At 46.6% G+C, this 27,863-nt stretch overlaps 1 protein-coding gene and 1 non-coding gene across 3 annotated transcripts; both read right to left on the bottom strand.

The window, feature by feature from the left end:
• Positions 1-2,523: 2,523 nt before the first annotated feature.
• On the bottom strand, positions 2,524-14,853 carry Sde2 (SDE2 telomere maintenance homolog). Of its 2 annotated transcripts, none has more exons than XM_038350111.1 (7): positions 14,693-14,853; positions 12,430-12,547; positions 9,329-9,440; positions 8,337-8,506; positions 6,118-6,232; positions 3,392-3,863; positions 2,524-2,841 (listed from the first exon to the last, which is right to left on the bottom strand). In XM_038350111.1, exons 1-7 carry the CDS (start codon positions 14,810-14,812, stop codon positions 2,620-2,622), a joined length of 1,329 nt encoding a protein of 442 aa, XP_038206039.1. In that variant the 5' UTR covers positions 14,813-14,853; the 3' UTR covers positions 2,524-2,619. The 2 variants fall into 2 exon arrangements, with proteins under 2 accessions (XP_038206039.1, XP_038206038.1); XM_038350110.1 differs by having other exon boundaries at positions 2,524-2,844.
• Positions 14,854-26,514: 11,661 nt separating this feature from the next.
• On the bottom strand, positions 26,515-26,619 carry LOC119799657. Its single transcript, XR_005282931.1, has one exon. It is a non-coding gene; the product is annotated as a U6 spliceosomal RNA (small nuclear RNA).
• Positions 26,620-27,863: the final 1,244 nt, after the last annotated feature.

Consider the following 27,863-nt stretch of genomic DNA (forward strand, 5'->3'; position numbering starts at 1 on the left):
AGAGAAGCCAGGGATGTGGACAGAGAAGACCCACAGGAAGGAGTAGAGAGAGACTTAAGAGATTTCATGGTCTCTTCTATCTCGGAAGTGTGGAAAGGTTAGCCAGTCACTCCTCTGCCACTTCTTTGATCTAGCAGTCTTCACTGCTAATAGAACAACTTAGATAAACCTGCACCCACAACTATTTTGGGGGAGTGTTGTCTTGAGATAGGGTCTTACTATGTCGACAAGGATGTGGAATTAAACAATCATACCTGGCCCATCAGTATCTGGTATTACAAAGTGCAAGCCACTGACTGTACCTGGCACTTTAAAATATCCTTTTTGTTTGTTTTTGAGACAGTTTCTCTGTGTAACAGCTACAGCTGTCCTAGAATTCGCTTTACCAGGCTGGCCTTGAACTCACTGAGAACCACCTGCCTCTGCCTCCCAAGTGCTGGGATTAAACTGGAATTACCACTGCCTGGCTCAAATGTCCTTTTAAGGTTTGAAAAGCCAGCTCCCTTCCGAAACAACAGTAGTATGTCTTTGGGGTTTCCTGCTGTGAAGCAGGACTGTGTCTGTGTCCAGGCTGCTCCTGTAAAGCCACACTCCCAGAACCCTATACATACAGAGCAGGGAGCCTGAGGCTTCCAGACCCTTCTACCAGGCACTTTGTCTAAGAGACTCTTAGCAGCTTGGTTACATCATAGAAACTGGACAACCATGGGATAAAAATGCAGGGCAGGGTAGGACAACAGATTTGGTGACTTAGGGGAGGTCCAGTCACATGGTGGGTGAGCATATCCATATAATTCCAGAAGGAAAGGATAGAAGATGTTAGGAAGTGGGGAGAGGGAAATGTGAAGAAACTACTGCTTAAATTTTTTTCCAAATTTAATTGCTGGCATAAATTTACAAAGTTCACCAAACTCCAAGGTAAAAAATAAGTAGACAACATCTAGGCACATCTGGAAACAGCCCCCAAAAGAACACATTAGGACAGAACACTACCACTGGCTTGTCATCAGAGACAGGGACCAGATGCTGATGACTACGACACAGAACAGACACAAACGAGGCAAGACATGCGGTATGTAGGAACCCACTGTAGACAGAAAGAGTGGGGAGGCCAGGTGGTGGTGGGCACACCTTTAACCCCAGGCAGGTGGATATCTGTGAGTTCAAGGCCAGCTTGGTCTACAGAGTGAGTTCCAGGATGAAGAACAAAACAAAATAAAACAAAGAAAAAAAGCAGGAGAAATTAAAACATAGCAGAAAACGCACGCTATGAAAACAAGGACAAAGGCTGGAGGGCCATACTTCAGATAAACACACGCTGAGCAGGAAACTATTACCAGGATGAAGGACACTTGTGTGATGTATACACCAGAAGAGTGAACCTGAGTAACAGTCAGAATATAAAACAGCAACAGCAGGGTCAGAGGAATAAGAAAGGGGTGGACATGATCAAGATACACTGTCTACATGTGTGAAATTATCAAAGATGACATAAAAAAATCCAAAACCAAGTAGAGCAAGTCATTTTAAGGCATATAAGATCACTGAATTAATATATAATCAACAGTTATTTTTTCTCAAAAAAGGCAATTTCAATCATAATTGAGATTTTAGCGTTCATAGTTCCTCATGAAAACAAATCGGCAAAAACAGGTCGTGTGAATAATCCTACCAACCACTCATATAAGGGATATCCCAGAACATACTCCCTTCCCAGCCGAGGGGGTATATGCAGTCCTAGTTGTCCTGGAACTCTCTCTAGACCAGGCTAGCCTCAAACTCTGCCTCCAAGTACTGATATTAAAGGCGTGAGCCACCACTGCCCAGCTTGTGTTTGTTCTTTTCAACAGGACACAGCAATAAGACATTTAGAGAAAACACAAATATTTGCTAATTGGGCAATACACTTAAAGAAAATCTATAATCAGTGATCTAAAGCTTAAGGAGCTAAAGAAAAACGAGTAGAAAAGACCCAAGATACACAGAGGAAAAAAAGTACTGATACCAAGAAGATTGACGCCAGTGTTGAGAGCCTGGGGGCAGCTAGGTCCCATCCCTGCTAGTATACACACATCAGTACTGGAAAGAGAGACAAGTTTTTCTCTGAAGTTGTGAATAACTGTGCCTACAAATAAACTTCCTGAAAACACCATCAAAATGACACAACGTGAAGCAAGAGAAAGCTATAAACCTCCGACAAGACCAGCGCTGTGGCGCATACCTGAGACGGGCCGATCACCACGAGTTTGAGCCCAAGCTATAAAGTTCTTGGTCAGTTTGGACTACAAGAGTCTCTCTCAATTTTTAATTTTTGTTGTTTTTAGTTTCTCTGTGAACCTCTTACTGTCCTGGAACTCGTTTTATAGACCAGGAGGGCCTTGAACTCACAGAGACCAGCCTGGGATGCACCACCAGTGCCCAGCTGTGAGTCTCAAAAAAAGAGAAAATATCCTACAAAGTTTTCTTCCTCCAATGAAAACCTCAAGCCCAGGTACCAATGAAAAGAGACTAGTTAGAACCAAGTTATTAAAAAAATGACTTTTAGTATCAATAGGAACATTGGCCACAGTCCACATCAAGTCAGAGGAAGGGTCAAACACATGAAAGCTGTGAGGAAATTCATTTCTTCTTCCCTTTCGAAGGTTTGGCAAATAAAGCAGGGTCAATATGCTCCTTTGCCAAGCCCCTGACAGAGAAGAGCCTGGCTGCGCGTTCCTGCAGGGTGCCCCCGCACTTCAGTCCAAGGGCCATCAGCTCACACTTGAGCCTCTCCAAACCCAGTGACTCCAACTCTGCCGCGGAGCTGAATGCAAACAGATCCACAGCTTCCCGACCGAGAGCCTGCTGGGAAAAGGAAGAATTAAAGCCAGCCTGTAATTACCCTGTGTTTTATTTCCAAAGAGCTGCTATTTACTGTAGCATCGCCCTACTATCACCTGTCATCCACACGCAGTTCTGATACACAGGGAATGCTACTCTCTTGTCTATGCAGCTAGAAACAAACGTTCAAGACAGCAACAGGTACAGAATTTCTTTGCAGATCCTCCCCTTACCATTCCCTCAAGATGGGGCCTCACACAAAAATCAGAGCTAATTCTGAATTTCCTTATGTAGCTGAAGTTGCCTTTGAACTTCAACCCTCCCATCACTGCCTCTCAAGGGCTAAGATTACAAGCATGTACTGCCATATTTGGCATCTATTTTTGACAGTGTCTTGCTATGTAGCCCTGGTCTCAAATGTTCAGTAATATTCCTGTCTCTACCTCTCAAATGTTGGGATATTACAGATGTCTACTGCCAACTCCCAGCTTGGGACATGTCCTTTTTTTCCCCATATATACACATGTAATTTTTTTTTAAAGAAGGAAAACAAAACAAAACCCCAACATACTGTGTCTCCTGAGTGGCTTCCCTCCAGGTTAGCAACAGGGACGCTTTTCCTATCTTCTCCGGATAGCTCCACGGCAATTCTATCTCTACCAGTCACTCCTGTCTCTTGGTCCTTTTGTGTGGGTTTGGGACTCTCTGTCTCCTTCTTTGCTGGGACATCTTCTGTTTCTGTGACCATCTTCCTTTCATTGTGCTCCCCGGAAGATGTCTCTCCCCACTCAGTTTGTGTGTTCTCCACAATGTCCTGCCCAGGGTCAGTCATGGTTTTCTGCAGCTCTTCCGGTGCCTCAGAGTGTGTACTCAGTCCTGAGCGCTGAGGACTGCAAGGACAGCTGGCTACCACCTCAAAACTGTCACTACCATGTTCTGGAGCACTGCAGTTCAGCCCAGAAGTACCAGAGACTTCGTCGCTGTCGTCATCTGAGCTTCCAGCACTGGACCCCTCGGAAGCCTCCAGTCCTTCCATGCCCAACCTGCAGGAGCAGCAGAAAGGTATGACCCATTTCCAACCTGTACCTCTGTCTGGGTGGGGACTATCTGCAGACACAGGGAAAGCATGGGCTGCCCTGAGATGGTTAAGTAGGTGCACTTTAGAAAAGTGTACTCCAGAGGCGTAAGAAGGGACCGCATCCGAGCATGTAAAACCCCATCCGCGTGCCTATGCTCTTGGCGGCGGGCTCTCCCCCATACACATGCTTTCCCTGCACGTTCTTAGTTCCTTCTTTTTTTAAATTGTGATTCTTTTAAAACTATACTTGAAACTTTCCCTTTCTATATTAATTCCAGCTGTTGACAATCAGACACAGTAAGAAGCAATGAAGAAAATCCTTAGGTCTGAGGGTGAAGCTAAGTGTTAGAGTGCTTGCTTAGCATGTGTAAGACCTAGTTCTATTTCTAGCTATCTCTAAGAAAGAGGGAGAACACCCTATGCTTCAGTCATAATTGCTGTGCTGGATAGCTTTATGCCAACCTGACACGGTTAAAGTCACTTGAAAGGAGGGGACCTTAATTAAAAAAACGCCTTCTCCATAAGACTGGGCTGGAAGACAAGACTGTAGGGTCTTTTCTTTTCTTTCTTTCTGTTTTTTTTTTTTTTTTTTTTTTCCGAGATAGGGTTTCTCTGTGTAGCCCTGGTAGTCCTGAAACTAGCTCTTGTAGACCAGGCTGGCCTCAAACTCATGGAGATCCACCTGCCTCTGCCTCCTGAGTGTTGGGATTAAAGGTGTGTGCCACCACCTCCCGGCTATAGGGCATTTTCTTAATTAATGATTGATGGGTAATGCCATCCCTGGGCTGGTGGTCCTGAATTCTATAAGAAAGCAGGCTGAGCAAGCCAAGAAGAGCAAGGCAGTAAGCAGCACCCGTCCATGGCCTCCATATCAGCTCCTGCCTTGAGGTTCCTGCCCAGCTTGTGTTCCTATCCTGACTTCCATCAATGATGAACAATGATCTGAGAATATAAGTCAAAAAAATCCTTTCCTCCCCAAGTTGTTTTGGTCATGGTGTTTCATTGAAGTAATGATAACCCTAATTAGGACAACTCCCCTAACTACAAAGTCTCCAAGGTTTCTAACAGATGGAGAATGGATAAAGAAATTGGAATATCCAGGCAACTTTATAGTAAGAAGCAGTAAGCGTTGGGCATGGTAGCTCATGCTTATAACCCCAGCACTCAGGTGAAACAGGATGGACCGGATTCTTTATTCTTGTCTGCACAGCAAGACCGGATTCAAGAGACCAAAACAACAACTAAACAAGGATGAATCTAAACAAAAGGCGGCAGGCATTAGAGATCTGACAGTCTGGGAAAGGCCAAGACAACAGGAACAAACATCAAGTTAGTGGGAACAGGTCGCCAGACTACCTGGCTCCAAGGCCACATTAAGGACAACAGCCATGATGAAAATTTTCTTCTTGACTGTACTGCAGGCAGAACATCCATACACATAAAATAATAAAACTTGGAAAAAAAATGAAGAAAAGGAGTATTTTTTATGTGATGTTTCACTATGAAAGAAGAAAATTTGTCCTTTTGGGGACTGGGAAAATAGGGCTCCGTTTGTCAAGTGCCTTACATACAAGACAATGGCCTGAGTTGTGAACTCCACCACCTACATAAAAAGCCAGGGGAAGTGGGGCATCTGAAATCCCAGCATGGAGTGGGAGTAGGAAATACAAGACAGGAGGATCCCTGGTACTCACTGGTTAGCAAATCTAACCAAACGGGTGAGTTCCAAGTTCAGTGAGGGACCATGTCAAAAAAGAGATGGAAAGCCAAGGAGGAAGACATCTATGCCCGCCTCTCACCTCCACACACACACCGCACATGTGCGCACACACAAACATGTCCACAAACTCATCACTCAGTTTCTGTTGAATGGCATCCACAGCAGAAAACACTACTAATGTGGACAGAGTGCCAAGCAACAAAATCCGAAGACTGAAGCACTCTGGAAATGAGCTCCCATCAGCGCTACTTGAAAATGTTGTTTGCTTGAGCCCTTGGTGTGGTGGCCCATGCTGGCGATCTGAGATCCAAGCAGGAGGCTGATGCAGGAGAATCCCAAGGTTGAAGGGTGGCCTGGCAGACAGAGCAATGACCTATCTTTCCCCCCCCCCCCCCTCACACACACACACACACACACACACACACACACACAGAGAGAGAGAAAAAAGTGGAGGGAAGGGAAAGAGAAAAGGCACTTGTGTGAGCAGACAAGGACTCACCAGAAGCACTTCTTTTTCTTTGCACCAGCTCCCTGGCCTGCCTTCGACTTGTTAGGCCGCTTCCGTGTCTCACTGATGTCTGCTGACACCATCTTGCTGGAGGCAGCCTGCATACCTGAGAGGAAAATTTAACCTGTTTCTGTAAGGACATAATCTGGGTTGCACAGAGTGCTACAATCTTTTTTTTTTTTTTTTTAAATATTTTTTAACATTTATTTCTTTATTATGCATACAATATTCTGTCTGTGTGTCTGTCTGCAGGCCAGAAGAGGGCACCAGATCTCATTACAGATGGTTGTGAACCACCATGTGGTTGCTGGGAATTGAACTCAGGACCTTTGGAAGAGCAGGCAGTGCTCTTAACCGCTGAGCCATCTCTCCAGCCCCCTACAATCTTTTAAAGAAGCTTTTTTTTTTTTTTTGGAAACAGGGTTTCTCTGTGTAGCCCTGGCTGTCCTGGAACTAGCTCTGTAGACCAGGCTAGCCTCAAACTCACAAAGATCCACCTTCCTCTGCCCACCTGAGTGCTTCAAGAAAAAAAAAAAAACTTTTAATTAGCATACAAAGTAACAAGTTTCCTTACCTTATTTCATACATACTTAGTTATGGCTGTTCCTCACCTGATAAATATAAATTTCTTCATACCAAATTTTTTATGGTTATGAGACTAATCTCAAATTTAAAAAATATCTCAGATAAACACTACAGAATCATATCTGTCTGTGACTGAGCTAGTCTCAGCACACTGTGGTTGAAGATGACCTTGATCTCCCGACTCTGTCTTCACTGAGCAAGTGTAAAGGTCAGGCATTCCATCACGCCCAGCCAGGACAGCACATTCATTCATTCATTCATTCGTTTTTCAAGACAAAGTTTCTCTGTGTAGCCCTGGCTATCCCAGAATTCGCTCTGTAGACCAGGTTGCCCTTAAACTAGGAGGTCCACCTGCTGGGCCTCCTGAATGCCTGGATTAAAGGCATGTGCCACCACTGCCCCACTCTTTTTCATTTTTAAGGGACATGGTTTTTCTTTGTGGCCTGGCTAGCCTGGAACTTACTGTGTAGACTATGAACTCACATAGATCCATCTGCCTCTGCCTCACAATCAAGTCTCTAGAATAGGACTTTCCTATCTACCTTTCTATTCATCTACCTCTCTCTTTCTTCCTCCCTCTTTCTCTCCCTTCTCCCCTCCCTCCCTCCCTCCCTCCCTCCCTCCCTCCCTCCCTCCCTCCCTCCATCTGGGATAGGGTCTATTATGTAGCCCTGGTTGTCCTGGAACTTGCTGTGTAGACCAGGCAGATCTCAAACTCATGGAGATCCACCTGCCTCTGCCTCCTGAGTACTGGAATTAAAGCCATGAACTTCCACACACATCCAGCTTAGAGCAGGTTCCTCCGGCCCGGTTTTTCAAGACAGACTTTCTCTGTGTAATAGGACTGGCTGTACTGGAACTCACTCTGTAGATCAGGCTGGCCATGAACTCACAAGTTCTAGGATTAAAGGCATGTGCCACTACTGCTCGGCTTTAGAGCAGTACTTTTTAAGACACCAATATGCAACTTGAGGCTGAAGGTTCATATCTGACGGTTATTTGCAAACATTTGTCTTTCTTGTCCAGCATAGCTTTTGTGATGAAAAGGATCCTTTAAATCAATGACATTCATGACAGGCCCAGAGCACTGGACTGGATACTTAAAAGAACATGCTGAGGTTGCTGAGTGGTGGTGGCGCACACTTTTAATCCCAGCACTCAGGAGGCAGAGGCAGGTGGATCTCTGTGAGTTTGAGCCAGCCTGATCTAGAGAACAAGCTCCAAGGCAGCCAAGGCTGTTACACAGAGAAACCCTGTCTAGAAAAAAAAGAAGAAACAAAACAAAAAACATGCTAGGTGTATACAAACTCCCAAAGGCTTCCCCTAGCCCTGCACTGCACAAGAAGAAAGAATGGTCTGGAGAGATGACTCAGCCATTAAAGGCCAGGCTCACAACAAAGAAGAGAAAAGATGTTCTTCCCTGGGACCCAAAAGTCTAAGACATTTGGGGTTACCATGCCAAGTGTTGCTATATTGCGCTGGGTGCGGTGCAGGGCTAGCATGTGGTAAGAGAAGTTGGTCAGCTTTCGTCATTCTCTTGCAAAATGTTCCGGCGTCACTCCTCATGGTGGAGTGGTCCGAAGCTCATGCTCCAGAGGTTGAAGAACCAGAATTATCGCTCTCACCTTTGAGGACAGAGTCCTCCAGACGCTCAGCCATCTCATGGCACTGCCTCTGGTAGTCGGGGCTGCTGAAGCAGTGCTTAGGCTCGGCGAGCTTTCTCTGCAGTCTCTCCAGGCGCCTCTGCTCCTTCTCAGCCTCCCGCTCAGCTTGCTGCTTGACCCACTCGGCCATCCTGGGGAAGGGTGGAGATGGAACTGAATGGACGTATCACACACAGCATTTAGATCACTGGGAAACCATACATATGAAGGTGGCGCAATACGACAGAATAGTTGAAAAACTTATTGCTTATACTCACCTGTTTAAGGTAATATTATGAAAAGAAAACCCAGCTCTGAGTAACACAAAAGTATATAACAGTCGTGCACATGGCATAATGCTTGCTAATAACCGCCATCGATTTATACAGCTACTGTACTATTTATTGGGGGGTGATCAAAGGGATCAAGCCCAGGACCTTAAGCAAGTGCTCTACCACCAAACTGCACTGCTACTCAGCTGCTATTTCGCTCATCCTAATTATTAAGTCAAGTTTACTTATAGGCCTGGTGCCGCACACCTTTAATCCTAGCACTGGGAGGCAGATTTCTCTGAGTTTTAGCCATTCTGGTCTACATAGTGAGTTAAAGGACAGCCAAAGCGACAGGGAGAGACCCTGTCTCAAAAGCACAACAGACAATATACATAAATCAAGTTTACTGTGAAACTATATGCCATATCTCATAAGCGACACCTCAAACATCAGTCCACCAATCTCTTCACTGCATCAGATGATCAATTATAATACTCTCTGTGATGTTTGCATGAGGAATTCTGTTAATGAGATATTTCTCAGAACTCACCAAGCATTTTGACTAAAAAAAAAAAAAAATGGTCCCTATACAATGAATGGACTCCTATTCATATTGTGACACTTCTCCAGAAAGGTGTATCACGCTTAATGTCACTCACTATACTATCAGAGATTTAACTACATACAAAGTGGATATCTTACGCTTTCTCATGATTGACATCTCGTAATCTCCTCCCACTGAGATCCCGGCAGGCTTCACGATTGGTTGTCTTCTCTATCTGTGCACCAAGTGCTCGAAGCATAGACCCAAAACCTGAAACCAATATATACATGCATTAAGTGGTTAAGGATAGATAGAAGTCAGATTAATGAGAATAGCCTATATAACAAGACTAAAAATAAAATCCACATTCTTTTTCTTTTAGAAAAGTAGATGGACAAGGTTTCTGCCCAGGAAGCAAAGGTATTGATTAATCTGATTAACTTTGTGTTTTCTGCCTTCCACTTTGTATGTCTGAAATGCTGTACCGTACAGGTAGGATCGATGAAAAGCTTCAGCCAGTGCAAGACTCCGAGCTTCCTAGGTGAAGAATTATGTGATAGGACTTCGGAGGCAGCAGCCAGTGAAGTGTGTGCTGTACAAGCATAAGGAAGTGAGTTCTGGATTCTCAGCGTCCATGCAAAAGCTGGGCACAAGGACAGGCACTCAAACCCCAACAACATGACTGGGGATCCCTAGAGCTCACTGGGCAAATGGATAAGCTCCAGGGTTGGTGAGCCATCCTGTCTTCACAAATACAGTGAAGAGTATCTAAGAAGACAGACCATCTCAGCCCACAGCTCTACAGACATGACTCACACATACGCACAGGAATTCATACAGAGAATTACAAGAATTTGATTTATAAGGTGGCCCATGTAGGAAATCCTGTGCCTTCCCCTTGGAGAACAAATTTGCTGAAAAAAGCACATCAGATTAGCCACCAGTACATCTACATCAGCAATGGTGGGTTGTTTTGGGGGGGCTGAGACAGGGTCTCTCTATATAGCCCTGGCCATCCTGGAACTCACTCTATAGGCCAGGCAGGGGTTGAACTCAGAGACCCACCTGTCTCTCCCTCCTGAGTGCTGGGATTAAAGGTGTGTGCCACCACTGCCTGGCTACATCAACTGTGTTTAAAAAGCAACTAGAGAGGAAGCAGAAGCAGGAGGCTCTCTGTGAGTCTGAGGCCAGCCTGGTCTACACAGGTAATGGTGGCTCATGTATGGCAGGAAGGACGAAGAAGGAAAACTGAAGTGAATTTGAGGCCAGCCTGGGCTACACTGTGAGTTCTAGATCAGACTAGCTACAGTTATCTTGCCTCAGACAAATTAACAAAGAAACAAACAAAAACTTCAAATTCTTAGGTGAGTCTGGCATGACGACACCTACCTATAATTGCAGCATTTGAGAAATTGAGGCAGGAGGATCGCTACAAACTCAAGACCAGTTTGAATTACTTATCAAGACCTGTCTTAAAAGACAAATAATAGCCGGGCGGTGGTGGGGCACGCCTTTAATCCCAGCACTCAGGAGGCAGAGGCAGGCGGATCTCTGAGTTCAAGGCCAGCCTGGTCTACAAAGGCTAGTTCCAGGACAGGCTCTAGAAACTACAGGGAAACCCTGTCTCGAAAAACAAAAACAAAAAAAAAAAGACAAATAATAATAATATGTTATACTACACCTCACACTTTGTTTTCTCAAGATGAAGCTTCTCTGTGTAGCTCAGGCTGTCCTAGAACTCCTCTGTAGACCAAGCTGACCTCAAATTCAGAGATCTCAGCCGGGCAGTGGTGGCACACACCTTTAATCCTAGCACTCAGGAGGCAGAGGCAGGCGGATCTCTGTGAGTTCGAGGCCAGCCTGGTCTATAAGAGCTAGTTCCAGGACAGGCTCTGAAGCTATAGAGAAACCCTGCCTCGAAAAACCATAAATAAATAAATAAATAAATAAATAAATAAATAAATAAATAAATAGATCAGAGATCTCCCTGTCTCTGCCTCCTGAGTGCTGGTGTTAACGGTATGCATCACCACTTGGGAGGCAGAGGCAGGCGGATCTCTGTGAGTTTGAGGCCACCCTGGTCTACATGAGCTAATTCCAGGATATCTCAAAAACTCAAGAGAAGCCCTGTCTCGAAAATCCTCCCAAAAAAGGTGTGCATCACCACACCAGTGATCCTGCTTGGGTCTGGGCGTGGGGCGACTCTTAAGCTGCTGGCCTCTGAGGACATGCTGCTTTCCTGGGACACATTTCAATAAGCAGGACAATTAGTCTGAGATGTCTGTACTCTGAAACCAAACCACATCAGACTCAGAAGACTTGAGAATACGCTTGTGCATCAGCAGAAACACCCACAGCTGTTCATGATCCCTTTTCATTCTTCTGGTTTCTTTGCCTGTTTCTTTTTCTTTTTTTTTTTTTTTTGGGGGGGGGGGGGACGCACATGGTGCCTCATGCCTTTAATTCCAGCACTGGGGAAGCAGATGGATCTCAGGGCCTACAGTATGGTCTATAAAGTGAGTTCCAGGACAGTCTGGGTTATTACACAGAGAAATCTTGTCTCAAAAAAAAAAAAAAAAAAGTAATAAAATAAAAATGTGAGTATGGATATTTTGCCTGAATACCTAGATATGTGCACCACGTACATGCCTGGTGCCGTGGGTTCCCTAAAATCAGAGTTACAGACAGTTGTGAATTGCCAGGTGAGTGCTGGGAATTGAACCTGGGTCCTACAGAGGAGCAGGCAATGCTCTCTTAACCTTACCAGTATAGCCAGCACCTTAATCCACCTGGCCTGGCAAGAGTTGTTTCCTAAGGTGACTTTGGGTCACCCTTAGAAGAACAACAGGAGAAAAAAAAATCTTGACAGCAACAGATCTGACTGCTTTAAAGTCTGCCCTTCGGCAAACTGGAAGGACAATGGTAACCTTCATCACAAACCCTCCCTGAGCTCCAAAGCTACAGAGAAACCCTGTCTCGAAAAACAAAAAACAAAAACAAAAACAAAAACAAAAAAAAAAAAAAACAAACCCTCCCTGAAGTGCTGGCGCCAAGGCTCTCAAAGAGCAGCCTGGCTGGAGAAGCAAGGATTTGTATAGCATTTTTTATTTTCCTTAGGAAAAAAAATTATCCAAAATGAGTAAAAATGGTTTCACAAGGCAAAACAAAGTTGGTATATGAAGCCCAACAAGTCTGTTAATCTCAAACACACCACTAAGAGATACAGACTTGTCACAAGAAGCCTACCATCTTTTCCTACCTCCTTTCCCCCCACAAAGTCTGGGCTCCAAACTGTACACAGCTCCATGCTGCACGGTGTCACTGGGGGCAACGAGGACTCCGTTGCATTTCACAAAGAAGCAGTCCACAGGGATTCCCTAGAAACGAGAGTAAGTGTTTAGTGCCTGTGACACGAGATGAGACCTCATTTATTCTTGTTGGCAGATTACCAGGTCCGATTGCATTTCTATTTAAGCTGAAAACAAGGGCTAAACCCGCCCTCTACGTTTGGGTGTCATTTCCTACTGAGACCTAACAGCTCCCTTTCTTGTCTCAGTGTCAGGCTACACAGGGCTCAGAAGTCTCCCTCATTCTCCTGACCTTTATAAACTGGTAAAAAAGAAAAATAAATAAAAAAGTAAATTCAGTATCAAAACTGATCCAAAGTTTAAATCTGCCAGTCATCCTGACATGTGTAGGTAGGGAGAAGGCAGAGGCAAGGGTACATTTGGTGTGTGTATTACCATGTAGCCTGGATTCTGGACTCAAACCTGCAATCCTCCTGCCTCCATCTTCATGTGCTGAGGTATCAGGGTGTGCACCCCCATCCCAGTGAGTTTAGATTTTAGTCTAAATAAAACTACTAGCCTAGCAAGGTGTTTATACCTTTAATCCCAACACTCGAGAGGCAGACAGGCAGATCACTGTGAGTTCCAGGACAGCCTGGTATACATAGTGAGGCCTGGTCTACACAGTGAGTTCCAGGACAGTCAACATTACATAAAAGAGAGACATCTCAAAAACCAAACCAAACTCCCCCCAACACACACACAGAATTGTCAATATGCCAATGTCACTTAAAGCTATGTAACTGCCTACAATCACATGAGAGGAAAAGTATCAGAAAAAAGATCAGAAGATAAACCCTGGTGACTCCAAAGTTAGAGATTAGGAAGAGCAGGTAGTGGCAAGAACTAGAAAGGAGGCCAGACGGTGGAAGAGGGCTAATGCTGATGTACGGATGTATAGGACAGTCATGGTCAACTATGTCAAACAACAAACACAGGATGTGATGAAAACTCAGAACTGATCGCCCTTCTGTTGTGATGAAGACCAAAAGCAACTAGGGGAGGAAAGGATTGAATTCAGCTTACACCCCAGGTCACGGCCCATCTCTGAGGGAAGTATGGCAGGAGCTGAAGCAGAAACCATGGAGAAACTGGCTTTCTCCCTGCTTGCTCAGCTAGCTTTCCTATGCATTCCAGGCCCATCTGTAGCTTTGGCTGTCCTGGAACTCACTCTGTAGACCAAGCTGGCCTCAAACCCACCTGCCTCTGCCTCCCCAGTGTGGGATTAAAGGCACGTATCACTTTAAAAGACTGGCTGCAAAACTTTAAAAGACATTAATATGAAGGCACAAACTTTTTTTGTTGTTTTTTTGTTTTGTTTTGAAGACAGGGTTTCTCTGTAGCTTTGGAGCCCGTCCTGGAACTAGTTCTTGTAGACCAGGCTGGCCTCGAACTCACAGAGATCCGCCTGCCTCTGCCTCCCGAGTGCTGGGATTAAAGGCGTGTGCCACCACCCAGTGTCAGAAACTTTTTTTTCCAAACAAAACAGCTCATTAAAAAAGAGACTCCAGCAACACGGAAAAGGTTGGTCATAAACAAAAAAACGTTCTAGACGAAATGTCTGGATTAATCGAAGAGGTTTAGGATTTCATAGTCAGTAAAAGATTGCTTCCTTGGAAATTAATGAGCACAACTTTAGAAGCCCTTAACCAGGATTTCATAAATACACATGGACAAAGGGAACAGGCAGAGAGTCTAAAGAGGACCAAGAACCTATGGCGTCAACAGAACCTGTGAGTGACTGGCCCTGACCAACGACCAGATGAACCCGTGTCCTTCTCTAAACGTCCTTTGGCCTGGGTCTGGTTATGAACTGTTCTCTAGGTTATAACTAACCGAGTTTCCCGGTGAGTGGATTAAAAAAAAAGCATATTCCTATCTATAATATGAATGTAAGAAACGAAGTCTTAATGGCATCATTTAGGAATAAAGAAAACAACCAAAGAGTTTCTAATCAAGATTGGATAAGGGCCTTAACTGGATTTTGTTTTCTCCTACGATGTGGAGGCAAAACAACTACCGCCATAGAATAGCAGAGGAAGGCCCCAATACTGATCCGAAGCATCTGAAACTGGAGAATTCTCAGTCTCAAAATTTTAAAGTTCAGAGGACACACGCACCCACGACAAACCCACGCCGGCCTGGTGAGTCTCCTTCCCCCACCGCAATCCTCACCTGTTCCTGGCAGTGTCGGTAGACAACATCCCGCACAGAGCACCTAGCCGAGGCCCACGGCAGCGCCTTGCACCCGGTTCCGGGGCCGCGAACCCACGCCAGCACCGCAGCCTCCGCCATTTCGCCTGGGGAACGGAACCTCCAGCCGCTGACGAACACTAGGCGACACACCCGTCAGGTCGCGTCTTGATGACGACAGCCTCCGCCCCCAGCGCCCCGCCCCGCCCCGCCCCGCGTGGTTCCACTCACCCCGCCTTCCCGGAGTGCAGTCACGTGGCTCGGCGTCGCGAGGCTGGCGTGGGGGAGGGGACAGGAAAGGCCTGCCGGAGGCCGATAAGACACCAGAGCGCGAGGCTAGGCGTTGCTAGGGGCGGTTGCTAGGGCGGGGCTCGAGGGACCGGCTATAAAGGGCCAGCTCTGGGCGCGACTGGAGCGCTGTGGCTGTCAACGATAAGGCCGGCTGTGACTCCGCCCAGCGCCGCAGGCCAGAGCTCCACTCGCGTTCCTGCAGCTATTTTTGGGTCTGGAAGGACTGTAGCCCGGAAGGCCCTGTTCCCCGATGCTGCGGGGAGAACGCGGGCTCGGTGTCGGCTTCCTCGACCCGCGAGGCCCCCTGGCTCCTGGGGAACGCCCCCCCGCCCCCGGGTCCCCGAACCACAGCTCCTGCCCGCCTAGTTCCCTCCAGGTTTACGTTCGTTTCCTGAATCCTGAAGCTGCCATCCCGCCCCCCACCCCCGCCCTTTCGTCCTTCCATCACGTTCGGCTCGTCCTTATTTTTGCATGTTTGCGCTCTGCGCTGTCCCCGCTTCAGCTGTGCTTTCAAAATATTTCACAGCAAATGGGCCCTTGTGAACGGCAGGGGCGGGAATGACGTTTATAGTCATGCTGCTTCCAAAAAACCTCGCTGCAACGTTCATTCTGCACCATGGAAACACTGGCGCAGATTTTTACAGAGAATAACTTTTAAGGTTCGGGAGCTGAGGGAGGCCCTTAATATTTAATATGCGGGCACGGTGGTGTTTCTAAAATACTGAACCATTGAAAGCTGCTAGCGTGAGCTGGGAGGATTAGCGGGAGATAACTCCGTCTCCTGAACACAGATGCCCTGGCCCACAGAACCGTGTTCTCCGCTGTTAAGGTGCAGGCAGATGGAACTAATCGCTGAGGGGAAAGCACGAAATTGGAAATGTTTTAACTGCGAGAATAAACAAAATAGGATTCTAGATCCTGTGAAGTTACAGATCTGTTCTTATTACACACAGGCGGGAGACGGCCTCTAGAAAGATTCCAGGAGATGAAGAAAAATTGCCCAGATTATGTTGTATCGGTGGGTATCTCATCAATATGGAAGCGGGACAAACTGGAAAGCACATGCCCGTCAGTCTTTTCCCATTCCGCCCTTTAGCGTGTGGTCCTAGCTGCTTATTTATTATTTCCCCCTTCTGAGAATCCGAAATGACCATTTCAGGAGTCTGGCAGCTTCTGCCTCTGCAAATAACCAGATAATGGTCAGTTTGGGGCTATGTGACATTTCCTCGTCAGGATAATGCTTTGTCAGCTGGAAGGTTCCAGAAGAATTTCCTTCTAACAAGGAAAGTCCACATCACTTATTACTAACATTCAATCTATAACTCCCCAAACCTAATGTCTGAATGAATTCCCTTTTTATCCCTTGGTTGTATTTAAGTTCCTATTACAAAAAAGTCCCAAGTAATGAGCAATCATTTGTTATTTAAAATACAAACTAATCATAATTAACTTTTCAAGGGTACAGACCTCCTGAGCAATCTATTAAACCTTCACAAGGAGCTCCATACACTGTGTGAAATAGACAAAGTAGATGTTACGTAAATATTAGTTGGATATTTGGTGAATTGGTATCTAACACTAGTTATTCCCAGTGTGCATTTGAAGAAACATATTTTCCATTAACATAGACCGTCCTATGCTGAGAATACAGAAATCAGCTTTAATCGATCTCTATAAATTCATTTAAGTAATGGGAAAGTGAGACATCAGAGGTTGAAGGTGTGGCCAAGTACACGATGCATATTAATTGAGGAAGAAAAAAAAGACCTAGAAAGACAACTGGTTCGCTTAGCTTCTGGAACTATGTTGTCGTAGCCAGTGGCCAGTGCTATGGGGTGAGGCCAGTCAGTGATTGTGTAAAAGGAGTTACTGCTGCCACCTTCCCAGTCTCATGGTGTCAGAGGAAGAAATCATGTGTGGCTGTGACAAGTTAATGGGAGGGGCAGTTCCCCCATTGTCAGAACCATGCAGCTGTGTTCCTAGGACTGCACATTTGGTACTCTTCCAGGCCAGCCACACTGCCTTTGTTCCTGCCCGTGCTCCCAAAAGAACGACTCCAGCTGTACAGCTGCTTTTTGAGGACTGGTTCAGCTGCCACGAGAGGGACATGGTGAGAGCATCCTGAGGCAATGTGGGATGATTGTTCACTGCCAGGAAATGACAACACAAGGCAGGCAATGTTTGTGTGGTAACCCATGACAGGGGCTTGATTGAGCCAAATGTCATGCTGTTCTGTGAGGGCAGGAAGCAGAGCCGGGTACTGGCGCTTTCCACAAACGACAGCAAGACTTCTAAACCGGTGACTTTCCAGGTTGTGTCCATGTGTGGCATGCCAGGCACTCTTCTGTGTTTTCAGCCATGTTCAGGCTCAGCGGAAAGGAAAAGCTATTAATATCATTTCGTGACAAAGGACAATGGGATACGCTGACTGACTCCTCTAGTGCCACAAAGACAAAACTGCCAACAACTCCCAAATTGGCAAGTGTTGTCTTATAAGATGGCTTCAGTCCTAGGAACAATGAGGTAGGCTCCTGGGATGGAAAAAACAGCATCTGGGTAAGAGCCTAGGAGTTCCACACCAGCGCTGATGTGTGGGGGGCGGAGCCTGGAGCAAGCCCCAAGATGTTTGGCTGCCAGGGAAAGCAAAACTCCACTCTCCTTCTCTTATTGGATAGAAAATCACAGGAAGCATCCAGGGTGAGGTGGAAACAGAGGTAGAAAAGGCTGTGTTTAAGCACTGAAGCTGGAAAAGAGACGGCAGAAAAAGAGCAGCAGGACCAGCAATGAAAATCGGACCCACAGCCAGAGCTGAATATAGAAGCCCGCCTCTTTGTACTACCAACAAACGCTTCCTTCACCGTGGACGCCAGAGATGAATCCTGTCCCTCCTGTGGCCGTAAATGTCACTGGACTCTGCATGATAACAGAAACATTAGCTTACAAAACCATTCTTTATTTTTCTCACCAACACCAGCAAGCAGTTTGCTTCACTGAGAGCTTTGAAGGCAGGCTAAGGAAACTGAGCTGGGAGGAAAAATGCTTGCACCCAAGTTTGAGCGCTGGGACTCACATGGTGGAGAGCCCTGACTCCTTCACGTTGTCTTCTGACCTCCATACACGCACCATGCCCAAGTGCGCACATAGACACATATAAATAACTGTAAATGTTTTCTTAATAAAAAGAAATTTGAGGGTTGAGGAGACATTCGGTGGTGAAAAGGCTTGCCACACCAGAATAAAGCCTGAAATTTGGATCCCCAGAACTCATATAAACACCAAGTGGGTATAGCAGCCCTTCTGATTTCGACACTCAGGAAGCAAAGACCAGGAACTCCCCAGCAGAGCAAGCTGGACATCCAAATTAGCATCATCAGGGAATTCTAGCTCAGGTGAGACTCCACCCCTTAATAAAGAAGGTGGCAAGGAATACGGAAAGATTCCTGATATCAATATTATTTTTCCATACACACATGAACACACACACACATGAGAAATGAAACAGAAATTGGAGCGGAGGGCCCGGGGTGTAGCTCAGTTGCTACAGTGCTTGCCTAGCATTCGCGAAGCCTGGGCTTGATCTCAAGCACTCCATAAACCTAGCATGGCGGCATAAACCCAGCATTCCAGAGGTGAAGGCAGGAAAATCAGAACTTCAAGGTTATCCTGGGCTTCACACAGTTTGGCACCAGCTGGGATACGTGAGACCTTGTATAATGTACTAATTAATTTTTTTTTTAAAGAAAGCAATGGGAGCCGGCACCATGGTAGATAGTGGTCTATGCCTGAACTCACAGCACTGAGTGTCTATGCCTGAACTCACACCACTTGCTTCTGTCTTCCAAATGCTGGGATCAAAAGGCATGCACTACTACCACCACCAGGCATTATACTTCATTGTTTTAATCACTCCCCACCCCCATAGGGTTTCAGTGTGTACCTGGAACTCGCTCTGTAGACCAGGCTGGCCTTGAACTCCGAGATCTAGCTGCCTCTACCTCCAAGTTATGGGATGAAAGGCCTGTGCCACCGCTGCCTGGTTTAGCCACTCTCTTAGATTTCGTTAGCAACAGAGCAGGCTTTCCTTCCTTGGTTGGCTTTAACAAGCATCTCTCCTTTGATCTTGGTAAGAACTCAAAACCAGCATGGAGCTTCAGTGTGCTGCTCCATGGCAGAGTGCTTGCCAGCACACTCAAGGTCCTGGCTTCCATCTCCATCACTGAAAGGGAAGGATGGAAGACAGAAGAAAAACAGGAGAGAGGAAGGGAGGCAACAGGGCAGGCAGGACCCAAACATTTACTGGGAGTAGATGGAAACATTGCGTTACGTTCTGAGTGAGGAGCCAGTGAGCCGGCTCCACAGGTAAAGACGGTTGACACCACACCTCACAACCTAAGCTCTGTCCCTGGACCCATAGCGTAGAAGAGAAACAAACGCCACAAATTGTTCTTTGACACCTCCCCCCCACACACACATACACTGTGGCACATACATCCATAAAACAATCTGTCGAGTCTCAGAAGCGTGATATTTAGTGAACTGAGGCCCTTTCTTCAAGAACTCTCAGTTGAATTTTTCTTTTCTTTCTTTCTTTTTCTTAATAAAATGTTACTGTCTCCTTCCTCCCATCTTGAGTTGCTGCAGGGAAACACCTGACACTGTCTACATAAAAGGCTGCTTTCATTTGGCTCAGTTCTAATCCGAGGTCAGGAGAGCCTACAGCCAGAGACGTCTGCTTGCTGCAGAATCCTGCAACAGGACAGGGTGTTAGGTGGCCAGAGAGGGACGGACCCAAGAGCTCCACCCACACTGGCTTTCAGAGATGACCCACTCTTTTTTTTTTTTTTAATTTTTTTTCTCATGGTTTATTTTTTTTATATTTAAAAATTTCCATCTCCTTCCCTCCTCTTCCCCCCTCCCTCCGCTCCTCCTCCCCCTTCCCTCCCCTCCTTCTCCCCCTTCCCTCCCCTTCCCTCCACCCATACCTCCCCTCCCTCCCTCTCAAGGCCAAGGAGCCATCAGGGTTCCCCACTCTATGCTAAGTCCAAGGTCCTCCCAACTCCCCCCAGGTCCAGGAAGGTGATCGACCAAGCTGAGAAGGCTCCCACAGAGCCCGTCCATGCAGAAGAATCAGAGCCCAGCGCCATTGTCCTTTGCTTCTCAGTCAGCCCCCGCTGTTGGCCACATTCAGAGAGACGGGTTTGGTCGCATGATCCATCAGTCCCATTCCAACTGGAGTTGGTGATCTCCCTTTAGTTCTGTCCCACCGTCTCCATGAGTGAACGCACCCCTCACGTTCCTGACTTTCTCCCTCATGTTCTCGCTCCTTCTGCTCCTCATCAGGACCTTGGGAGCTCAGTTCAGTGCTCCAATGTGGGGCTCAGTCACCTTCCCCATCTGTCGCCAGCTGGAGGTTCCCTCACAGTCCTGACTTTCTTTCTCATGTTCTCTCTCCTTCTGCTCCTCATCAGGACCTTGGGAGCTCAGTCCGGTGCTCCAATGTGGGGCTCTGTCATTTTCTTCATCTATCGTCAGGTGGAGGTTCTATGGTGATATGCAAGAAATTCATCAGTATGGCTATAGGAACTGGCCTTTTCAGGCTCCCTCTCCTCAGCTGCCCAAGGAACTAACTAGGGGCGTCTCCCTGGAAACCTGGGAACCCATCTAGGGTCAAGTCTCTTGACAACCCTCAGGTAGCTCCTTAAATTAAGATATATGCTTCCCTGCTCCCATATCCACCCTTCCACTCTTGAGGTGGCTCCTTAATCCATTAATCCGACGGCCAGGTTAATCCATTCATTTATGCAGAGCCCTAATAACCTGTGAAAGGCCCCGCCTCCTAATATCTCCTAATGTAGATTAGTTTAATGTGTGCTTCAGGGCACGTGCCTTATCCAAACCTCCTGCTCTGCCTTCCTCTGGAAGGACCTAGAGCCCTTTCTGCACACCATGCTCACTCTGCCCAGGTTAAAGAGGATGTGCGCCCGCTTTCCGGGCTGTAGCCCTCAGTTCCTCTGTGTAGACTGACCTACCCACCAGGTGTTTCCTGAGCTGCCAGGCTGGACCAGGTAGGATTGCTGAGCCCAGGGGAAGATTTTCTCCCAGTCAGGTGGCCAGGCAGTCACATCCCTTATGTCAGCTGGCCCAGGCTGTTTCAAATGGTGGGGGAAACTCCAGCCTTGTGACCTTCAGGGCAGAGAGGCCAGGGGCTGGCAGGAGCACCCATATCAGAGAGGAATTTTGACTCCAGCAAGAGATGAAATACAGATAGAAAACTGCAGTATTACTGGCTAGTTCTTGGAAAAGAGAAAAAAATGAGAGAATTTATCATTTTCAAATATAAAATCTGGGAAGCAAAAACAAGACAAAAGAAAAAAGCCCCAAAAAACAAAAAAAATTAAGGCTCCTGTACCCCACAGTGGCCCTGACCTCACTAAAAGTCCAGGTTGATGTCAAACTCCCAGCAATTCTCCTGCTTCAGCCTCTGAAGTATTAGGATTATAAGTGTATGCCACCATGCCTAGCTAAGAATAGCAATTTACACTAGGATTAAAGCATAGTCATTAACAGATGAAAGCACGCTCCCAATTCACCACCTAGTAATATGCTTTACCCCTTGGACCAATGGCTATCAAATTTTAACACCTCCAGGCCCCCCCCTAACTCTCTGATTCTGTTCTGAGAGCAGTGTGCATTTCTGACACGGTCCCTGGTGGTGATGCTGCCTGCCAGTCTCCAGGGATGCAGAGATGTTCAAGGCCAGGAGCAAGAATTGTGAGAAACCCTTAGCTCATTCTCCTGCTGCTTTCTGAAGAAAAACTATAGAAACCCAGGGATTACAGAGATGATTCAGTCAGGAAAAGGCCTACTAAGCAAGCAAGGGGACTTGAGTTCATATCCCTAAAACCCACCTAAAGGAAGTAAACATGGTCTCGTGCATTCTGACAGCCTAGCCCAAGGGAGGCACAGACAGGCAGATCCCAGGGCTTGCTGGCCCCACTGGCCCCACTGGCCACCAGTCTAGCCAATCAGTGAGTACTGGATTCAGTGAGAGACCTCATCAAAAGATTAGGTGGAAAGCAATGGAGAAAAATACTCAAAGTTGATCTCTGGCCTTCACTCACACCAGCATGTACACTCTATTATACATGTGCATGCACACACACACACACACACACACACACACCCCACACACACAAAGCAAGTAGAATTAGAAAGTTAGTGCTCTTTTCAGTCCTAGTTGTTTATTTCCCTAAAGTGTGAGTCAGAAAGCAAAGGCTGTCCACACCATTGTCTCTGTGCAGACACCAACGCCAGGCATGAGCTTCGGAGGACAAAGCATTGCTCACCTGTTAGATTCCAGTTCACAACTACCCCTTCTGCCATTTCTGTTGGGTGCTGTTCATGGCACTGGCCATCATCTACTGCGACATCCCAGCTACTCTCAGACCTCCCTTAAGTCTCAAAACCATCAAAATCCCAGCCGAGAAGTTCCTGGCATCAGTCAGACTAATGAGTCAAAACAAAGGGTGCCCAATGTGGCTATGTGAGCAAGGAGAAAGAAAGAAAGCACATGTTCACAGTGGTTTCTGTACGTCCATGGTCCCCAGTATCAAGGAGCTGGAAGTTCTGCTGATGGGCAATAAGTCATACAGACTGCTCACAGGGTTTCCTCTCAGAACATAAAGACAAAGGAAAGATCAGTCCTGCTGGCCCTGAGCCACCAACCCCAACACCAGACTACATAGCAAGATGGAAAAAAATTGTGACTTTATGCTTTGTACGTGTGTGTGTGTGTGTGTGTGTGTGTCTATCTGTCTGTCTGTCTGTATTGGGTTTGTTTGTTTGCTTACTTACTTGTTTTTTGAGACTGGATTTCTCTGTGTAGCCCTGGCTGTCTTGGAACTCACTCTGTAGACCAATCTGGTCTCAAACTGATATAGATCCTTCTGCCCCTGCCTCCACAGGCGTGTGCCACCACCATCCTTGGTGACATGAGTTTGAAACCAGCCTGGCCTGTATGAGACCCCATCTTAAATGCAAACAGACAAGAACCAACTTAACCTTCTAGGTTAGGGTCAGGGTTGGAATCTTTAGGGAACTTGTTATTGTCCTTATTATTAAATCATGGGCTTTCTGGGTATGCCAGCCACAACAGCCTGGGAATGCCTCATCTCACACTGCACTCTAACCAAAATTGTCCCTCAAGAAACAGGAAATGACTGACCTGATGAAGGGATGAGCATTTGATATGAATATTGTCTTGGCTCATTGTCTATTAAGTTTTACATTCCTCAAAATGCAAAGCAAGAGCCAGGAGTTGGTGATGCACTCCATCACTTTGGGGAGGCAGAGGAAGATGAATCTCTGAGTTCAAGGCCAGACTGCTCTACAGAGCGAGTTCCAGGACAACCAGAGCTACACAGAGAAACCTTGCCTGGCAAAACTTAAAAAAAAGAAGCTTTATGATCACACCAGGCATAAAGGCCTGTCTGTTAAACCCTTCTTTTCTACCCTCCTTCCGTTCCTCTCCTTCCCTCCTTCCTAGCTCACAACTGAGGACGTTTGGTCTTTTGCCAACCCATCTGAGACACACCCTAACAGCATCTTATGATTTACTGCTTCATCAAAACTCTCCGTGTCTGCCTGGGCCTGCAGACATGCTGGAACTCTTTTCTTTCCATGTGAACACGGGCAGTCACAGCTTTTGACTGGAGATGTTGTTTATGGCTGGTGAACTGATGCTGAGGAAGAGGGACCAATCCGAGCCTCCCGAAGCAAGGATGCGGGAGCAGAGCAAAGAGGAAAAGTGAGAGGGAGTTTATTTTCAAGGAACATGGAGGCTGGAGAAAACCTTTTGTCTAGTGTGAGTCACGTCAGAATGTCAGCTGATAATCAGGAAAAGCACCTGCCAACAAGCCTGGTGGCCTAAGTTCAATCCCTGGACTCACGTTGTGAAGGAGAGAACCAGCTCACACAAGTTGTTCTTTGATCTCCACACACATTACACACATACTGTGACACACACACACAAATACACACAATACATTCTCTCTCTCTCTCTCTATTTCTTTTTGTTCTTTTGCTTTTCAAGACAGGGTTTCTCTGTGTAGCCTTGACTGTCCTGGAACTAGCTTTTGTAGACCAGGCTGGCCTTGAACTCACAGAGATCCACCTGCCTCTGCCTCCCAAGTGAAAGGTGTGCGCCACCATTGCCCAGCAATGAAAAGATTTTTAAAGAGATCAGTTGTATTATCCAGAAGGGAGGGTGAGAGGGTTGGAGAGGAGGGAGAGGTAGGAACAGAGAGAGAGAGAGAGAGAGAGAGAGAGAGAGAGAGAGAGAGAGAGAGAGAAAGAGAGAGAGAGAGAGAAGACTGGTGTCCATAAAGCTTCGCAAGGATCATGATTCCCAAATCTGTATCTTTAAACCAGAAAATACTCTGAGCTGTGATGACTGATAGACCATGCAGCTCTGAATCCAGGTGGGCTGGGCCTGACTGTCACTTCAGTGTCTGAGACCCACGCAAGATGCAGGATCAGGAGCAAGATAACCGTCCCCAGAGGCCAACAACTCCCTACCAAAGGGCTCCTCCCAGCACCCCCAGTTCACAATGGCTCAGGAAGCCGAGGGTTTGTTCGATTTGGATCCTCATTATCTCCAGCCTCATTTTCAGATTTGCCTTCCATGAACACCCAAGTGTTGAGCGGCCAGCCACCTCTCAGCCACTGTCAGGGGAGGGGCCCTGGCCTCTTCCCAGCCTGCAAACCCCGGGAGGTGCTGTGAAATGTCCTCTGGGGCTTTGAGTCACGGGAATCTCGTATTAATTCTAGACTCTCCACACGTCCTTTCATCTGAAGATCTCAGACATGGACAAACACTAATTATTCTCACGGCACTGCTTAGAAGTAAACAGACATCAGAACTCCCACCCATCCTCACGGAGGCTTCTTTGCCAGCATCTGGGCGCTTCAGGTTCCATCCATCATTTACTGTATTTGTTTATGCCTCGTGGAGCCAGGGATGGTATCGGGGCTGTGTGCATGCTAAATAGGTGCTCTCCCACTGACCTTTATCCCCAGCATCACATTATCTACTTAAAAAAAATACACCTCTTTCCAATTTGCAGGAGAAGTGAGATTGCCTAGTTATGGGTGGAAATCTGGGCTGTACCAAAAAGTTCTGACTCCAGAGAACTCAAACTAAAGGCATGTGTCACCCATAACACCCAGCTAACCATCAAGTAGCCCTTAAACATACATTATGTGTTATTTTTTTTCTTCTCTGGGACAGGGTCTTGTGTAGTCCAGGCAGGCGGGTGAGGGTCAAGTTTAATTTTTTACCTTCTTGCCACTCCCTCATGAGTGCTAGCATTACAGGCATGTACACTGCCTGATCGTATGTAGTATTAGGAACTGAACCCAGAACTTCATGCCTGCTAAGCACTCTACTGACCCAACGACATACATCCCCAGACTCTCCCACAGCCCTCTTCCTTCTTCTAAGTCTTATGCATATGAATGCTTGCCCGTATGTCTGTGCACCACATGTGCACAGGGCCCACAGAGGCCGAAGAGGACATCCCCTGAACAGGACATCCGATCCCCTGGAACTGGAGTTACAGATGGTTATGAGCTGCCATGTGGGTGCTGGGCACTGAACCCAGATCCTCTGAGAGAGCAGTCAGTGCTCCCAATCACGGAGCCACCTATCCAGCCCCCTCCTCACCTCCTCTTCTATCTCCTTCGCTTCTTCTTTGACAGAGTTTATGTAGCAAATACAGGCCTCAAACTCTTCTTAGAAAAGATTCTTGGTTTGTAATCATGCATGTGTCTGTGTACAGTTATGTGCATGTGGGCTGCTTAAGAGGTCAAAGGTCCCCAGGCTAGAATTACAGGCCTGATAAACTCAGGTCCTCTACATGAGTTCAGAGATTATGGAGCCATCTCTCCATCCCTCTCAAACTCATAATCTTCCTGTCTCAGTCTCCCAGATTCTGGAATTACAGGTGTGAACCACAAAGTCTGCCTTTTTTCTCTGAATATTTTCAATCCACAGTTGATAAGATCTGCAGATGCAGAATCCATCAACATGGAGGGTCAATCATGTATGCAATCCAGAAAAAAAAACACTGTTAATTAAGAATTTAATTAATTTAAAGCGGGGCAGTGGTGGTACATGCCTTTAATCCCAGCACTCAGGAGGCAGATACAGGAGGATCTCTGTGAGTTCAAGGCCTGCCTGGTCTACAAAGCTAGTTCCAGGGCAGCCAGAGCTGAACAGTGAAACCCTGTCTCTGGGTAATGCCCTTGCCCAAGACTGACAACCTGTGCTCCATCACCAGGACTCACGTATTAGAAGAATCAACTCTCACAAGTCACCTTCCGGCCTCCACATAAGCTCTGTAGAACACATGACCTCTCTATTTCTATAAAACTTAAAAAGATTTCAAAAAGTCAATATCCTAAGACAACTGGTCAATTATATTTTCTTAAAAATATTTATTATTATTATTATTTTAAATATAGAGTGCTTTGTGAATTTGTGTATTATCCTTGCAAAGGGGCCATGCTAATCTTCTCTTGTATCATTCCAACTTTTAGTACATGTACTGCCAAAGTGAGAATTATTATTTTTAATTATATGTATCTGTATGTGGGTATGTGCATGAGTGAAAATGTCAGAGGAGATCCCCTGGAGCTAGAGTTACAAATAGCTGGGACTGCCTGATGAGGGTTCTGGAAGTTGAGCTTGGGTCCATTGCTCCAGCACTACCAACTATTCTCTTTAAGTTTCATTTGTCGCCAGGGGTGGGTGGGAAGGGCAAATGCTATATATTTCAATTCCACATATTTAATGCTTGACCAACAAAGCTAGGGCTTACAAATTAAACCATCCACGTGTAATCTACAGCACATAGTGTAATTGTGGCCCCTCTTTGGGGCCCTTGGTCTGGGAACATGCCTTATGTATTCTGAAATGGAATGTCAGGTCCTTGGGAGCAGTTCCCACAAGATAACGCTCCACCCACATTGGTGACTGGTTTGCAAGGACTGGGAGAGTAGCTTAGATGGAGAGATTACCAGCCTGAACACCGTCTGCCAAGATGCATTTGTGCTTTCCCAAGCGGGGAATCCACAACAGTATTATTTGGGCTACCCACCTTCCACTATCATTAGCTCCATGGTGTTTGAAACAAGACACCACCTTTCACTTGCAACACACCTCTGTTGGAAACCCAAGATTCACTCGCACTCGTGGGTGCGCAGCCCTGTGAGTGCGGTCCCCAGATAATGCCCATTCCCTTCCGTTCCTTTGGCAGTGTTTATCCAGACTGGAGTTGAAAGTGGAGCAAGAGGCAGATTTACAGAGCCCAACTGTTGTACAAAAGGCCATATCACAGCCGCTGACAGGCTTTGTGGGTGACTGGAGAGAAGCACTCCTGATGTGGAGAGGGGACAGAGCCAGGGTGGGAACAGGCTCTCAAAAGCCAACAGCAGCATCTCTGGGCTTAAAGAGGAATTCAAGACGCAAGCGACTATGTGTTAGAAACACTGGGGCTCTACATTCACCCAGAGACCATGGCATCCATCTATAATCCTCTGAAGGGGAACCTGCACTCTTCCCACAGGAGAAACACCGCACAGACCTAAGATTGGAGCCCTTCGAGGTGATGTAGTGACTAGAGCTGGCCACGCCCAAACACATGAGCACACAGCTTACTCATAGGATGCAAACAAAGCCAGCTCTCCTGGGCAGGGCTCCTCGGCCCCAGAGGGCTGTGGGGGCTGGGCTCTTGTGCTGACTGGTGTGGCTGCCCAGAGCTCTTCTCCTCTTAGTCATCCCCAGGCACAAGCTAGAGCCAGA

Source organism: Arvicola amphibius, chromosome 12 (genome assembly GCF_903992535.2).
Source record: "Arvicola amphibius chromosome 12, mArvAmp1.2, whole genome shotgun sequence".
In the NCBI taxonomy this organism is placed as follows: domain Eukaryota; kingdom Metazoa; phylum Chordata; class Mammalia; order Rodentia; family Cricetidae; genus Arvicola; species Arvicola amphibius.